Below are 17,490 nucleotides of genomic sequence, written 5' to 3' on the forward strand. Positions count from 1 at the left end.
TACGTGGGAGCATAGAAAATCACGTAAGTCGATAATACAAGTAAAACAAATAAGCAAAGGGGTCGAACAAGTAGTACAGATCGGTGCAGAGTCTTAAAAGATTTCAAAATAATACTTCAAGTGTATTTAGCCATGAGGATAGCTTTTACTTCTTTCTTAAACAGTGTAGAGGAGGAGATACGCCTCGTTTCGGGAGGAAGTGAGTTCCAGATCCTGGGTGCCATTCCTGAGAAGGAGCGTTTATAAGTTTTTTCCTTCCGGAATCTTCGAGGCTTCAGCAGAAGATTGTTTGTGCCTCTGGTGTGTCTAGAGCCGCCAGAAATTGTCAACTTCTGAGTGAGATAGCCGGGTGAGCTCAGGTGGACAGCCTTGTGCGTCATGCAGGCGATTTTCAGATGTATTCTGGCTTCAAAAGGCAGCCAGTTCAGGTATTTCAAGTCAGGGGAGATATGTGAGTGTTTTTTTGACCCAGTGATGAGTCTCGCTGCAGCGTTTAGAGAAGCTCTTAGGGGTGCGGTAGTAGTTAGGGGGAGTCCGCAGAGGGCGATGCTGCCATATTCTATTCGAGGGATGACTAGTGCTTGTACTGCAGTTTGGAAGTCTTTGGCAGGGAGGAAGGGTTTAAGTTTCCTCAGGGTATTGATTTGGTGGTTCGCTCCCTTGGTTGCCTTGCTGATATGTTGCTGCATGTTGAGATTGGTGTCAAGTGTTATGCCTAAAGATTTTGCTGAGTCCACGATGGTGGGTTGGACATTGAGTGCAGTTAGGTGTTTAAGCCAACTTTGAGTGGTAGAGATCTTAGTGGGAGGTGAGATAAGAAGGAACTCAGTTTTCAGAGCATTGAGTTTGAGATGATTATCGGCAAGCCAGGATTGGGTGCTTCTGATCGTTGAGTTCAGGAGCAAAATGTCTTTGGGGGATTGTAATTTGAGATATAGTTGGGTATCATCGGCGTACATGTGAAAGTGTACATTGGATGCTTGTAGCAAGGAGGTGAGAGGTTCCATAACTAGGTTGAACAAGGTAGGGGATAGGCAGGATCCTTGGGGGACACCTAACGATACAGGTATTGGAGCGGACATCATGTTGTTGCTCTTGAATTTTTGAGATCGGTTGTGTAGAAAGGAGGTGAACCACTGAAGAACAGTTCCAGACAGACCCATTCTTTTGTTTAGGAGATCGAGTAAATTCTCATGTTTAACGGTGTCGAATGCTGAAGACAGATCAAGAAGGATGAGGAGGCAGGTATCGTTTTGATCTAGGATTTGAAGGGCGTCCTCAATTATGTGGGTCATAGCAGTTTCTGTACTGTGTCCTGCTCGGAAGCCTGATTGATGAGGGTTGAGGAGATCAAACTGATCAATGTGTTTTGTCAGTTGTAGTTGTGCGCATTTTTCCAACAATTTGGCGAGAGTGGGGATATTGGTAATAGGACGGTAGTTGTTTAAATCAGAGGGGTCAGCTGTAGGTTTCTTTAGTAAAGGTGTGACTTGTCCAACTTTGAGGGAGTCAGGGATGGTTCCTTGTTGTAGTGAGCTGTTGATAATTTTAGTCCAGAGTGGGAGGAGCAAAGGGGTAAAGTCTTTTACAGCGTTAGCAGGAAGGGGGTCCGTGAGGTGATTGGATGGTTTCAAGGTGCTGAGCAGTTTGCCAATTTCTTCTTCAGAGTAGGTGACAAAGGATGACCATGTAGCATTGCTTTTTGGTTCAGTGGGTGCTATGCAGTGAGGTTTGGAGTAGAGGCTTGCGTCAATGATGAGATCGCTCTTTATGTTGTCAGTTTTTTGGATAAAGAAAGCAGAGAAGTCTTCACAGGAGGGAGCCTCGCGCATATTGCTGAGTGGCTGGGGTTGTTCCTTGCATTGTGTTCTGATTAGCTCAAACAGTTTCCTCGGACGGTTTTTCACTTGGTCGAGCTGGAGGCTGAAGAAAACTATTTTTGAGCGTTTAATTTTCCTGAAGTAGGCGTTTCTCTTTTTCTTCAATGTTCTTAGGTGCAGTGCAGAGGGAGCTGATCTCCAGGTGCGCTCTGCCATTCGCATGGCTCGTCTGTCCTCATTGAGACTCCCGTCGTACCATGGATTGGAGATTTTAGTGGAGACTCTTTTTAGTTGCATAGGTGCAGCCTCATTGATTATTGAGGTCATTGCGCTGAGATAGTGGTCAGTCAAGGATTGAACGTCCGTAGTGCCGGTAGGGGGAAGTAGGAGATTGCAACTGTTAGGGGGTAAAGAGTTTGGGTTGAGTTTTTTCAGGTCTCTTTTCCAGATTTTGGGCTTGGCGGATTGAGCCGGGTTAAATTTGACTTTTTCATTGATGAAGAATGTGACAATATGATGATCTGACCAGTCACAGGGTTGGATAGATTCGAGTTGGATAGAGTCTTCTTTGGAGATGATAAGGTCGAGGATAGAGAATAATGTGAAGGCTGGAATAAGCTAAGGAATGATGTGAGATATGAGATTAGGAAGGTCACAGTACCTGTTGGATGGTATCAGTATGATCAGGTGTGAACCTTGGATAGGAAGAGGTCCTAGAACATTAATTGAGTACTGTTAGGTGGGTAATTTCCAGTCATCTTATTTTGAGGAAAGAGTTACTCCTTCAAAGTAATGTTTTGGCGGTCTCTTTAAGGTTCTTTTATAGTCTGTCAGCAGTAGCTAGCGTCTCCAGGTGAAAAGGCAACCTCAAGCCCCGAATACTTGTCATCCCTAATTTCTGAGCTTTCAGTTTGCACTCAGAATTGTTTTAACTGAACTAGGATTGACAATTGCTTGGGTTTTCTCAGGTTTATGCAACCGATGGCAGGGCCTTTAATCCCTCTACCGAATAAAGTAAAGGAGAGAAGGTGGTGTTAGAGAATGTAACCCAATAAACACCACTTCTGATTGATAATTCACTTAATAAAGAAGATTCCATGAAGCTTTTGAGTTGGAATATAACTGGTTCACCCAGATTGGATGTTCCTTTGTTCAGGCGTATTCCATACTGTGATTCCAAGAAACTTGGTTGATTAGTTCTTTTTACTGAGCAGGATCTAGCTCCTTTTGCTCACCTGCGATTCCATGAGCCCTGGCAGAGCTAAGGGTGGCTTAGCGACTAATTTCTATGAACCTGCTAGGTAAACCGACAAAAACATTTTTTGTGTCTCCTGATCAGTTTGTGAAATATGAATTTTAGAACGGATGGGACCTTTTGCTAATCAAATATTAGAACAGCATCTTTGAATATTGCAGTGTCAATGTGGTCCAGTCTCTTGAAAAATACCTTAATGTACAAAGCTTGTTAAGAATGATATTTTTATCATTTGGACAGGTGACTTTTAATATTGAAATGTGTACGCCAAATGCTAGGAAGGTTTGTTGCCTGCCAAATATAGAGGAAGAGAGCCTAACACATTTTAGTCATACTTCTTATGAGGAGACGTTAAATAATTGTATAAATAAGAAGAATTCCCTGTTTGCTAGTGGTGCCTCAACGCATAGGGTGCTGCCAACATTTGCGGGCAAATGTACCCCCAGTAATATTGATTTATTCTGATTCTTCCAACATGTATGAGTGAACATAATCCGCTTAGGTTTGATCTTAGGTTGGCTCATGTGAGACCTAAGTTCACAATGTTATGTCAAGGTGAAGACATGGGGAGCAGTAATGGGCTGGCAATAACATGGAATAATGTGGACACAGGTAGACTTTTCTCTAATGTTATAACAGCTCAGTATGAGCATGTTATAAACCGCCTTGATGATACAGTTCCAGCGGTTTCCTTTAGTCAAGCATTTGTGTCATTAACGGTTAACATTCGAGAGTACATTACTGCACGGACACAGCCTATGACAAAGCATGGGTAGTTTGATAAAGCCTGCACAAAAGCCCATAGTGCCCTTTAAAAGGCTTTAAAGTGAGCTGTATTACAAAGATACACTAGCTAGATGTAAACGGGTCTTCAAGAAGAGGTTTGAGAAGCGACTAAGGTATCATAAACAGAAGAGAGAGAAAGAAAGAATATTCACTTGTCTTCCCTTCACTATCAAACAAGAGCGAGTACTTGTTTACCCAACATATGACCCTATGGGGTGGTTTACTTACAGAATTGTAGGGGGGGGACCTTCAGGGTAAAAAGAACCCTCACTCACCAACCTAGTTGGTGACATGCTTCATCATTGGATTCCCAACCTGGAAGTTGAATGGTTCCAAGGTGTGCTTCAACGCCTGATTACAGCGGAGCTGGTTGTTTTTTTCAGTGAAGTGAAAAGGTGCAAATGACTTACAATTGCCTCAAGGCGACCTACCCAAAAGGGTATTTTAATTTTGGTTATCTTGGGCAAGTTTAAAAACAGTATTTGTGTACTGTTGAGATATCAATGCTCTCATGTACCCCTTAATATGGTCAACATGTTTCAGACATTTCTACTAAGTGCCACAAAAGGGTCAATATGACTTTGTTCGGGACCGTATCATTCAGCGCATGTGCACTAAGATATGCCTAAGTGAGCTTAGATTCAAACTCACTGTTGCTTCAAGTTGCCTTTTGCATAGATTTCCTGTAAGACAATATTAGTGAGAGTGACAATGTGGTACGGTAAACAATTTATATGGTGCACAGGCAGTACGTGAGCGCTTCGCAAATTAGGTCAGGCACTATGTTCCATACGTGCTGGAACCGCCCAGCAACAATTAGCCTTTGTCGACTGCATTCCAGTCATGCGGTGGGTGCATAGTAGGTATTTCTCTACAGAGTGCGTGATGACCGTGCGAAAGGAGATAGGCACTGTTGAACAATGCTTGAATTTAAATATTTAAAATAAGAAGCATACACAAGCAAAGAAAGATTTGCTTTATATGGCTTTCATGGACTTATTGAGTGCATTCAGCTTGCAAGTCAGCCAATACTGTGGGATATTTTGTCTGATGCGGGGGTGGAATAGGGCATAATGCACATTTTAAGGCAATTGTATGCTGAAACCATGGGCTCAGTGCTTAATGGTGAATGCACTGAGCAGTTCGACGTGCATAGAGCAGTAAGGTAGGTATGTATCCTGCCTCCCTTTCTCTTTATTCACTACATAAATAACATACAGATGTTTCTAGTGGACGGAGCCTGTGATATGCCCCAGATAGTTGCGCGACCATTAACCATCTTGCTCTATACAGACAATGCCATCTTGATGGCTCGCACAGGAGTTCCCTGCAGTACCTTCTTGATAATTTTATTATTTTTATCGATAAACTGAGTCTTAAGGTATTTATAGTGGTAAGACGTTCACCTTGATAATTGGCCCAGCAAAAAAGTAAAGGCTTGAGCTCATTTACTTAATGGGATTCAAATTTGGGCCCCCTTTTTATTTCTTCAAACAATAGGCGATCTTTGTTGGAAACCAGGAGGCTATACTTCGAAAAGACTGTTGCTGCTGTGTTTACATTTTCTGAAATGTTGTACATATATGCTAGCAAATGTGTGTCCGGGTTTTTTATGGCAACATCGAGAAGGTGATGGATGGCATGATTGAATTAATCTCACCCAATGGCAATTGCTCAGAGCTGCACTCCAATCTACTAATTTTGGACCACCATTACGGCCCAGTTTTGACCAAGACATGTGCCAATCAGTCATGATCCTGCTCCATTAGGAACACTTCATCGTTAACTGCCAGCAACCCAAGACCGTTTTCGCCCTGATTGGGGCTTTTCAGTCAGGTGTATTTTAGTCCCATTGGCACAGAGAGCATGGGGCCCACGTCTGGGCATACCCATCGCACTTAGGGTGGCAACTACAATAACAAGGTGATGGATCAAATGCTTGAATTAATCTCAGCCACTGGCAATTGCTCGAGGACGCACTCCAGTCCATCGTTTTTCTTCCACCATGCCACCTCTATTTGGACCCAGTCATATGCAAATCAGTCTTGACCCTGCTCCAATCGTAACAGTCCAGCCCAAATGGTTGCCAGGCCAGGACCTCCCTGAACTTGAACACAAGCAAGCCTAGATGGGTTTCTCTAGTTTGAGGTCACCAGCAAGGAAATTGCAGCAACAACAGGGTGTTGATGGAATGCTTGAATTAATCGCAGCCACTTGTAATGTCTTTGGCCCGAGTAATTACCAGTATCTGAGATTAATTCAAGCATTTCATCTATCACTTCTTGTTTACTTCAGTTTGTCACCCAAAGTGGGACAGGCATGCCAGACTTGGCTCCTGTGCGCACTGCGTGACTGGATTTGGTTTGCTTCTTTGGGCCGGACTGTCTGCTTTCTTTCGGGGTATGTTGATGAAAGTGCTCAGGGACAACTGAACTTCCATATTGTACAGCAACAATCAGGGTGGAGTGCGGTCTTCTGCCCTCTGGATGAAAACTCTGGGGTTTTGGCAGTTTCTGGCACTTAACAGGTTTGCTCTTCCCAAGCTATACACAAGACGTACAGCCGAAGCGGAGGTACTTCAAAAATTCAAAAGCGGAGTTGCGGAAGATGAATGTGCAATATATGATGCTCTTCCCGGCTAGACTGCACATCATGTCAGAGGGCTAATCCTGGTACTTCACATCGCCGGAGGAGGTGTGGGATTGGTTAGAAAACTTGTGCCCAGTGGTACTCAAGAAACAGAAAGGGGTCCACCTGGTGCTATAATTAAAGGGCCCGGAGACAGCAGCACTGTGGCCAACTGGTTGGACAACGCCACAACTAGAGTATGACAAACCCAGTTCATTGCTGCTCACAGAGGACTCCTGAGCAACATGCAGCTGACTACAGACAACTACCTCCTGAATACTGGGTAGACCTAGAGGCAGGACAGAGCCTCAGAAGCAGAGCCGCAACACCATAGTATTAACTTCCCCATGTGTTATTCTGCTCCGCAGCCCTTTGAGGGTTTTTTTCTTCCTCTGATTTTCCTTTTTTCTTCTTGTTTGATCATTAGTCAGTCGTAAGGACTGTCAAATTCTGTGCTTTTCAGGCTTGGTACTTTAAATGTTTCGCAAGGCTAGGTGACAGGCACCTCAGGCAATGAGGAAACAGGCAGTCCATGTCTGCATCATGAAAGCATGAGGCAGTATGGTGGGGGGTCCGTTCATTGAAAGGAGAGGGTTATAGGCAACTCTGGAGTACCATGCGGACATAGGGGAGATGGGGACACCTTGGATTCGGAACAATGTACAGCAATCACTTAGTTCTCAGGAAATGTCTAACCAGCAGGGACAGGTTCATGGAACATTAATCGGCTGGGACACAAATTGAAGAGGGGGACAGCTAATGGCTTTTTTGCTAGAAATAATCCCAACCCATTTTTATTACAGGAGATACACCTAGTGGGCAAGGAATGCAGATTTATAGGCAGAGGCTGATATAATGTCCTGTCCCACTCTGGGTTTATGTCCATCTCTTGTGGGGTGGGTTTTGTAGCCTGTGGATCAGTGACTTGTTGATAACCTGAGTCTGGACAGATAGGTAGGGCAGCCATGTGGCTGTAATGGGAGAATGGAACAGGGAAAAGATAGAAGTGTTGTCTATGCACTTCCCACTGGAATTACAATCAGTGCTGTGAGAGAGAAGGGTATGGGGTTTACACAGGCCTCTGCAGGGATCCTGATCATTGAGGGGCATAAACCTAGCGCTCAATAAAGACATGGACATGGACAGGTTCACCAAAGCTAAGCCCCCATGCCATAATTCGGACTATTGCAACAGTTCCTGACTGCCTTTGGGCTTATGGGCCTCTGGCATTGTGCCCACCTTACTGAGAGGGAATATTCATACATGGCAACTAGCAGACATTCTCTGTCGCAACTTGACTATCTCTTTGCGCCATTACCACTGGGGGGCAAGTATAGGAACACACACTTTCTCCCATGTGGAATATCTGACCACTCCCCACTTCTGATGACACTATATTCCGCTTATAGCCTGTGTAGATCCAAGTGTAGACTGGACCCATGGATCTGCGCCAAGAGGGCTCAGGTGGACCAGGTCACAAATGGCAACTTTATAGACAACACAGGGTCAGTGAGCAGATGAGTGACCCTCTGGGAAGCCTTTAAGACTTCCCAGAGGGTCCAGAGGCACCTTTTCACCATAATGTCAGGCAAACTATACGAAAAAGAGAAGATGGTGTGGGATCTGGAACACTGTTTGGACCAAAGTGAGGCTGACTATCAGTTACTGGAGCGCTGAACTGCTGCATCATCTAGACCGCCTGAGAGAAGAATATAGACAGGTGATGGAGAATGAAGTGCAGATGCTATACCGAGGGCAACAACCCAGACTCCACGAGGCCAGCAATAATGTGGGCAAACTGTTGGCCTGTCTGACGCTTAAGGAGTAAATCCAATGATGGGAGGGACGCATTAGGACGGAGCCGGGAACCATGATGGAGTCTGGGACAGACATTCGCCGTGCACTTGGAGGGCCTATACCGGCCTAAACTACACTACTCCGCAGAGGAAGTGGAGGTGTTTGTTCGGGAACTCCCTACCCTGGTCCTGACTAGTGAAAATGCTGCCCTGTTAGGTCAGAAAATAGAAAAGCGTGAGATTCTAGAGGTTATTAAGCACATGTACTCTGGAAAAACTCAGGGCTCAAATGGTTGCCCACAGAATTTTTTTTAATGCCTGAGGGAAAGATAACAGAACATCTTATGCAGATGTTTTATGAAGCGAGAAAAAAGGGTTTTTTAAGGACCTCTGAGTTGCCAACTTTAACTTCATACATAAAAAGGGCAAACGTCCCGAGCCTCATATAAACCCATTTCCCTACTCGACACGAGTCCAATATGCTGGCTAAAGTGTTGGTGAACCACGTGCACCACACAATAGATAAACATAAACATGCGGATCAGTCAAGGATTTATGCCCTACAGGTCGACCAGACAGAACCTCAGGTGCCTGCACGGCGGCTACTGTTCGCGCGGCGCTGTTACCTACATTTGGTATTTCTGGTTGATACATAGCCTCTCTCGGACTCCTTATTGTCCCTCCCTTCTTCACTAACAAGTGTGTGCCACGAATAATTGGAGGTATGCAAAGGTATTGATGCTCTTTCCATCCGTGATTTTGTTCTCTGTAGAAATTCAAGTGCTACAATAGTTATCCAATTAAATACATTTCATCAAATGCACTGAGTGTAGGGCACAGGCTAAGCCATACAGAACAGACAAACCCTACCTCTGATAACCACTGCAGGATATTTGGTATGTCCCTGAGCCTGATCTATCTAAATTATGTTATGTTATATAGCTCTGCTATATATTATAGGTGCCATTTTGTTTGGTCACAGCATGACTTCAAGATCAAATCTGTTTTTGAAAGTGACTGATCAGGGGCCCTTAGGAAAGACCAGCATGCCTATATGGCCAAATCCGAAGAATAGGCTAAACATAAATCGCATTGTAGTTGAAATGACCCTACCTTATTGTGGATGTGTTAATGATACGTGTATTTTTTTTCTTTCTAGCTCTTCAACATGCAGACCCACAAATGCCTGGTTGCCCAAGGTCAGCCAAGCCAGAAAGGAGGACTAGTTGTAATCAAAGATTGTGATTTCAGTGATCCTAATCAGGTTGGTGAATGTAATGTGTTCGTAATAAAATTCATATTTTTTTCCATCATCCTGAACATTATTTATGTAATTTGTTGTTAAAATAAACGTTTGAGATGAAAAAATAGAACAGTAATGTTACATCAATAAAACACTCATAACCCACCACGTATTATCTTCTTGTTTCCAAATAAAGTATGAAAACAGAATGCATACCACTCAGTAGAAAGAGGCTAAATTGACTTATTAGTAAAGTAATGCAAGGGAGGGGGCTAGAATGGAACTGAGACTAAGATTTCAAAAAAGTTGGGGAGAGTAGAATATATATACTTAAGAGGTGGGACTGGCCTTTCTTTAACAACAGCTGAACTAAATTAATACTGACAAAATAGGTACATGTAGCATTTAAATGGGAAGGCATAAATTAATGAAAGCTCACAGCTAAAATGATACACTCAACTGGGACAACACACTAACATTGTAGAAAGGAGAGCAGAGCACGAGTAAACTGCCTAGGTATTCTGTTAGGATTTCGGAGTCCCTAGCAGGCAGCTGGAAGCAATCTCCTGGGAAGAGCTGCACTGTGCAAAACCAAAGGGGATGATGGACGGAGTGTTGAACATTGCAAGCACTCACCCCCAGTCAACTGATCTGGGTTTAATCCATCATCATTCTTTGGCTCACTCGCCATCCCAGTTCAGACATGGCTATATGCAAATCAGTCTGACCCTGTGCCTCATGGGAACGGTCCAGCCCGACCTGCCAAGCCAGGTCTTCCCTGGAACGGAAACAAGCATCCTGGGACTGGTTTCTGGCTAATCAGCCAGGCTAGCTTGAATCCAGTGGCAAAGTGAGCAAGGGACCCACGTCTGGGCTTACCCTGCCAACTTAGGGCGAACAAAGCAAAACCAAATGGCATGATGGACTGAGTGTTGAACATTGCCAGCACTCACCCCCAGTCAACTGATTTGGGTTTAATCCATCATCATTCTTCAGCTCACTCCGCCACCCTAGTTCAGACATGGCCATATGCAAATCAGTCTGACCCTGTGCCTCATGGGAACAGTCCAGCCCAAACTGCCAAGCCATGCCTTCCCTGGACCGGAAACAAGCTGCACTGTTCCAGATGAAATTAGAAAAATGGGAAGTAAAGTAGTTAAAGGAGCAATATTTTCACGATTAACAAAGCCTCAGACCCAGGCAGTAATACCATTACTTTTGTCAAAACTCCTTAATATTTTTATTTTTTGCAGGAGCAATATCTAGTCAGTGATGAATGCCATTCTGTCATTGTTTACAAATCCAGAAAGTAATTTTGGATATTGCTCCTCGTACAGTCCCGGTAACTCCCCTAACTGGTAAAATAATGATGTCTAAGAAGAGGATTCTCATCAAATGGGTCTGTTGTTAAAGGACACACGTTTATTGCATTGTGGATTCATTGGTTTGTTTCTTAAGAACCAGAAAATACATATTCCTGTTTTCGCTTGCACTTTGTGTCAAAGGCATTTATTTGACTCCGTTACATAGTTCAGTTGACTGTATACTATTCACACATTTTTATCTCCCAGTAAGGCAAACATCAAAACTGAGGTGTAAATTAGTCAAATTAATTGGGGAGTATGTTTAGTCAGGCTTGTCTTCTGCTCTGTGTTGGAAACTGGCCTTTAAGTAGTGTTCCAAAATAAATGAGGTACACGTAAGGTGACCAACCATCCGTAAGTTTCACAGACCGTCCATTATTTGGGCTTCTTGTCCGTGATGATCTCTTTCCCAGACATCTTTTGTTTACTATTCTGGACATTGGAGCGAGCTCTCCCGACTAAGCAATCTTAACATATAATGCCTACCCGTACGGATACTAAACTTAAAAATTGCCAATACTGTTATCCTTAATTCAGCTTATTTTTCCCAGCACATTGGAATTAAACCAAACATGGGTCCCGAGACTTCTATTTCAGTCTGAATAATTAATTATTTTTATTAAATCACAAAAAATACATTTGTCAATTATTTGATACCAATTGTACAATTTTTACATCCCTACAATCAACATGAAAAAAAGCAAATTATACAATGAATAATGAATACAACTGTATACATTCCAAAACATTTGCTCCCACTCAGTCAACACATTCCACACTCAAACAGTCACTATCACACCAGAAAACAAGAATCTATTTACATGGAAAAAATTCAGGAATCCTTATATACAAAACCATAGAAAAAAATGTTTTTGATATTTGTAGTTTTTATAAACAATGATGCCTCTTTTTGAGATCTTATGGCGTACAAACTAGCGGTTTACGCGTTTCGAACTCCAAATTGGGTGGGAGTTCTCATCAGGACCTCATGGCTCTTACTTTGGAAGAGCCTCAACAATCAACTCAATGTGGAGCATTTCAGCCCACGTGTGGTGGGCACTTCTAAGAAGTGAATTGGATGCAGGGACTTGGTAGCGGTGTCCTTTTAATTTATTATTTCAAGGTGAAGGCTCCCAGTGTTTTCTTCCCGGAATCCTTTCGGCGCGTCTCACAATTGTCGGTGCACGCTACGGTCGGTCAGCTGTCTCTGCGTGTGTGCTGCTTCCTGGTTTACAAGTACTTCCTTGTACGCGAGTGTTTACGGATGACATGTGACACCAACACGGTGTAGTCCTCATTGTCTTAAGCAGGGACACTAGAATTGTGTGTCCAGGGAGTGCCAAATTATGAGGCATGGTTGAGTAAATTATGCAGCAAGAAAAATTATTTGGCGTAATGCAGCCCATTTTGTAATAATATTACTTCATTATTTGACCATTTTTAAACTTGTTACTACCTGTCTAACACCCAAATAGGCCATAAGCAACAGAAAGGTGGCCAGCCACCAATTGCAAAGGGCCTTCCACTGCGCTGAACTATGCGTGGCTGCATTTGAGTAACTTTTGAATCATTTGAGCTCAAAATCTGCAGAACATGCAGAAGATGATAGATTATGTGGCAAATGCAGAAAATTTATTATGCTAAAATCGTAGCAGTCAGACAATTGAATAATTTCAGTGGCCCTGGTCTCAGGTAACATTTCTTATACATTGGCTTACACCCTTACACAAGCCGCTGTGGTTATGTGGACCATCACCTCTCTTTCTCCCCTTCAAACTATGCCTCGATCTACTCGCAAGTTTGTTTACTCTTTACATGCACTGCAATAGTATGTCCATGTCCTCATCACAAATAAACAGCTGAGATTATTAAGCTGAAGGCCAGTGCTTTGGTCGAGTTAAGTTAGCTCTGTCAGCCTTAAAAGATGTGTGACTTGATCTTTATTTTGCAGTTCCAGTCAGTTTCTTAACTATGACTGCTATCTTGGTGAAGATCCAGGGATCTGAGTACTTTTGTTTGCATGGCTGCAGCAAACACTGCAAACCATTTTGCTCTAAGAAATGCCCAACCACTGCCTCAACAGTTTATATAGAGTAAAGTTTATTCAATTGGTGTATTCCACACTGGATGCAAAAGTAAAAAATGTTAACAAGCCTAAACATGGGACAGGCTATGAATCTACCTTTCCTGAGCTGCACGATCACGTGCTCTCCCTCATTATGTCCATTGTGTGTTTAAGTTGATTTTTCATGGCTTTTCATGCCACCAGCTTTATTCTGCCTGGGAATTCCTGATAATCATTTGGTCAATAGTGTTGCCAGTCTACTCTCATATGGATGGTTGAGTGACCAGGATGATGTCCAGAAGTTTACTGTGTCTAGAATGCTATCTCATGGTTCACTGTGTCGAGGCTGCTGTGAAACGGTACACTGTGTGTTCAAGCAGCTGAATGATAATTCATAGTTTGATCAGGCTGGTATATGATGATTCTCTGTCTGTCCAGGATACTTTTAGTTTTTTTTGCTGATGTGACTTGTCTTCTGTCTGAAGGCTTACTTAGTCTTAGTGAGCTGCCTGATGGTGTAATGTGACCAGGCTACTGAATGATAGTTGACAGTGTGATGTGGCTGCTACTGCATGCCAACGCTGCTGTCACTCTGACTACTTGTATGGGTAGGCTACTGCTTAAAGTTCCTTATGTGCCAAGTCTTGGTCAAGTTTTGAGACAGCCCAGCACATAGTATATTTTGGGGCTATTTAGGGAGCGGATTGGTGCATATTTGCACTAACATGGAGTGCACTTGCAAAAGCAGTATTTAAATTGGCCTAGATTGACAAGGTAGATGTATTAGGACAGCGTTTGGGTAGCTTGGAGCACAATAATAGGGTTAATTAAAAAATCAAATAGGGAGGCTTTTAAGCACATCAGTGTTTGGGAAAATCTCATGAAGGAGTAGGTGAATTAACAGTTTATAGATAGGTAGACTCTGGCTGGAGTGACCAGAATAAAATACGATCTCGGTACTGCAATACATAGTGGATTGCTTGAGGTGGGACACTGTTGCAATTATTGCAGTTCCAGCACTGCCAGGTACTTATAGAAATATCACGTTATTATTACAGAATATCCCCTGATGAAGGCAACCATGCCGAAATGCATTGCGATTACTAAAAGTTACGTATTATAATGCATTCTGGGAGTTAAAGTGTATGAAGATTGAAACCTACTCACAAGAATTGTGATGTAACAATTTCAATAAAAACTTTATTTCAAGGACAAAGAGTTCATTTCTACACAACGCTTTTGATTAACTAAAGAAACCTTTATAATAAGGACTACACAACCAGTGCCTGGGGGACATATCCCACCTGCATGGGAATGCACCGAGTTTGATATTCACTACACTCCCGTTCGGAGAGTGATACCCTGGAGCACGGCACAACTGCACAATTACGGTTAACCTTAGTAGTGTGCACACTAAATCCTTTGGACATAATGGAATGGGACAATACTCATGGATGTGCCATTACCATTCAAATAGATACTCTTGTTTAAGGGGTTTACTGACTCTCCATCTGAGGACGTCCAACCTTCAGTGATGTGTGAGTATGCATCAAGTGTCATTGATGAAAACCCTCTTAAACACATTGTGATCTGAAGACATAGCCTAGTACACAGATGTCTTAACCATCTTTCATATCAAAATAACTTGAAGTGTCTGTGCTGATCTCCCAAGGTTAAATCACTTTACCTTCCCATTCAAACTGATTGTATAGTAGGAGAGACTTTATACAATTTGGAAATAAGGTGTCTGAATGTTTAAATTGGGCATATGAGGCACATCAGAAATTCACCTCTCACTTTCTAGCCAGCAATGGGTAATGCCCTTTGCGCAGGATGCCAAAGTTCTGATTTACCTGTAGGCCCACCTGAGACAAGCCAAGAGAATTTAATTTATTTACAGGGGCTTATACACTTGGTCACATGTTTTAATTCGGTAAGTCCACCTCTGCCACCATGTACTTAATTCACTGAGACGCAATGTAGGACATATGTATCAATCCCGGAAATGCCACCTATAGCCTTCACCCTTTCTAAGTCAGAAAATTGGATACTGATAATGGCAAAATGTTCCTCTAACAGAATGAGACAATGAACAGAACACCATATATCTCCTCTACCGCACCACCCACAAGCACACCCTAAATGTGCGAACTTTACACCCTTGCTCAACCAGCCCAGGACCAAGTGCACAAAGTCTAGCAAACCATCACACATACTGCCCAGACTTATCATGAGTTTGAGTTGAGACGTTAAATGGGCAATAAAAATGCCTTTAAATTTTGAATTCAGCTTGTCAAAAGTGCTGTCTTAAAGAATTGAGGGTAAATGTCAGGCTATATCGTCTCACAAATTTCTGCTTAGTCCTTTAACATATGGATTGGTGTTTACAAAATTCTCTAACTGTGCAGTCAAAGGCAGAATAATAAAGTGGACTAGTTGTCAGTCTTGTGGTGGTAAAGGGCATGTGAAAACAGAGGCTGTAAGCTCTCAGTTTTTTTTTGTAACACACTACAACTTTTAATTTACCTGTAAATGAACGGTGCAAATGTTTCAAAATATATCAGCAGTTAGGAAACTACAAATGGACCTCTTGTTTGTAATTCAGTAGTGTGCTGGAAACAGAGTGTTAACCCCTTCGCCGCTGGCTCAATTCCCCCACTGTGCTGGGGGGCGCGTACAGCGCCCCCATGCTCATGACGAGGTCAGCTCGTCATGAGCCACGGCGCTCCGGTGCTCATGACGAGCTGGGCTCGTCATGACCGCGCCAGTTCCAATGGAACGTTCAGCACAGCAGGGGAATCAGCCCAGCGTGCGAGCGTTCCACGGAACGGGCGCGGTCATGACGAGCTCAGCTCGTCATGAGCACCGGAGCGCCGTTGCTCATGACGAGCTGAGCTCGTCATGAGCGCCGAAGAGGTTAATAGGATCAAAACAATCAAAACACTTTACTTGGTGATGTTCAAATGATACATATTTGCTAATACCACATTTCCACACATTATTTGTGTGCTATATAGTTTTATCAGTTAAACTGCATGTTGTCCTTTTGCTTCCATTTCGGAGGAAAATGTTCTGTTTCTAAACAACAGTGCCTCCTTCTGTCCTACAATAATGCCTCAACAATGTATACAGTTTCTAGTCTGTAGCACACTTCTGTGCATCAATGAGAATCCACAGTTTACAGCTCCCAAAAATTATTCAGGCCAATCCGTATTCCATTTCCCTCATACAGGTTAAATAAGGAGGGCTGATATATGGCTAGCCAGGGCATTATATAGTAAAGTCAACTCCTAACTAACCATTCTGGCCCACAATAATACCATAACACTCAGCAGTGTGCAGGCAATTGTAGCTCATGCAGGCTGGTTAATACCTACATTTTCCTGCTAAATTCTCTCATCCTCAGACAAGACCTGTCCACTATGGGCCTTATCCATTACTCAGTACTGTACAAGCCCCTAAACCAGTCATCACCAGCTGAACTGACATGAACTACCTGGAGTGATCTGACACGTAAAGATGGCCATTCGGAGGACTGCACTCTAGTCCAGCACTCAAGTCCCAATTAGCCACATTGTATATGTGCTGCTTTACAAATCACAATGGCACTAAGATATGAGATGCTAGTAGCATAGTCCATACGAGCAGATCCCCCCAACGATTTCTCTCACCAAGCATAACTTCTCAGGACCATGTACTGTAAACAAAATATCAGACTGGACAACCCAGTGCAGTAACCAGATATTATGATCATATACAATACCACAAAAAGATCTGCGCAGTTGCTCTAAGCTGCGTGCATACCGAAAAATCATGCACGAGTGTCTCAACCTAATATAAACTTATTTTGACTTGTACTTATGTTGGTTGTCTATTTACTTACTTATATACTATTATCCAGTATTTGGGTGTCTTTCATAGATTCACATGCCTGAATCATTCCCCATCGTCGAGATGGGAGCCTCCGGTATATAAAAAAGTAATGTCCTATAGACATACATAGAAAAGAATAGGCCTAAGGATCTCACCTTAGTGTCCTATCCACGTCCTTTTGTAAAAAGGACCAAAACAGAGTAGGCCCAAGGGTCCCACCTTGGTGGCCTATCCGTGTCCTTTTGTAAAAAGGACCAAAGTAAAGAAAACCAACCAATCAGCTACCACCTCCTTCTAGAACCTTCCTGTCAGGAGCCCAAGTCTCTCAGATTTTCTACCGCACGTTGTGCTAGGGAGTCTCCACCTGAGTTCTCCTCAGGAATCTTTCTTCTTACTTCAAAAAACGAATTTATTCAACTTCTATCATTATGGCTGATAGCCAGAAAAAAGGTCTCTTTAGAGCCTGTTCCTCTTGTGGCAAGAAAAGGCTCCATGTAGAGGATAAACATGAAACCTGTTTATATTGCCTCTACCCTCAACATCAAGCCAAGGACTGCAAAATATGTAGGACCTTCTCAAACAAGACCCTCAAGGACCGAGAAGGACGCCTACTACTCTGGCTCAACAGGCTGAAGAACAGAACAGACGACCTGGTGTCAG

At 43.0% G+C, this 17,490-nt stretch overlaps 1 protein-coding gene across 1 annotated transcript in view; it reads left to right on the forward strand.

Annotated features, from left to right (window-relative positions):
* The window catches only part of GALNT11 (polypeptide N-acetylgalactosaminyltransferase 11), a 339,938-nt gene that overhangs the window by 306,184 nt on the left and 16,264 nt on the right, over positions 1 to 17,490 (forward strand). Inside the window, exon 10 of the mRNA XM_078663224.1 lies at positions 9,445 to 9,549. Coding sequence (XP_078519350.1) covers positions 9,445 to 9,549 — 105 coding nt within the window. The remainder of the gene's footprint in view (positions 1 to 9,444; positions 9,550 to 17,490) is intronic.

The sequence above is a fragment of the Lissotriton helveticus genome, chromosome 10 (genome assembly GCF_964261635.1).
Source record: "Lissotriton helveticus chromosome 10, aLisHel1.1, whole genome shotgun sequence".
In the NCBI taxonomy this organism is placed as follows: domain Eukaryota; kingdom Metazoa; phylum Chordata; class Amphibia; order Caudata; family Salamandridae; genus Lissotriton; species Lissotriton helveticus.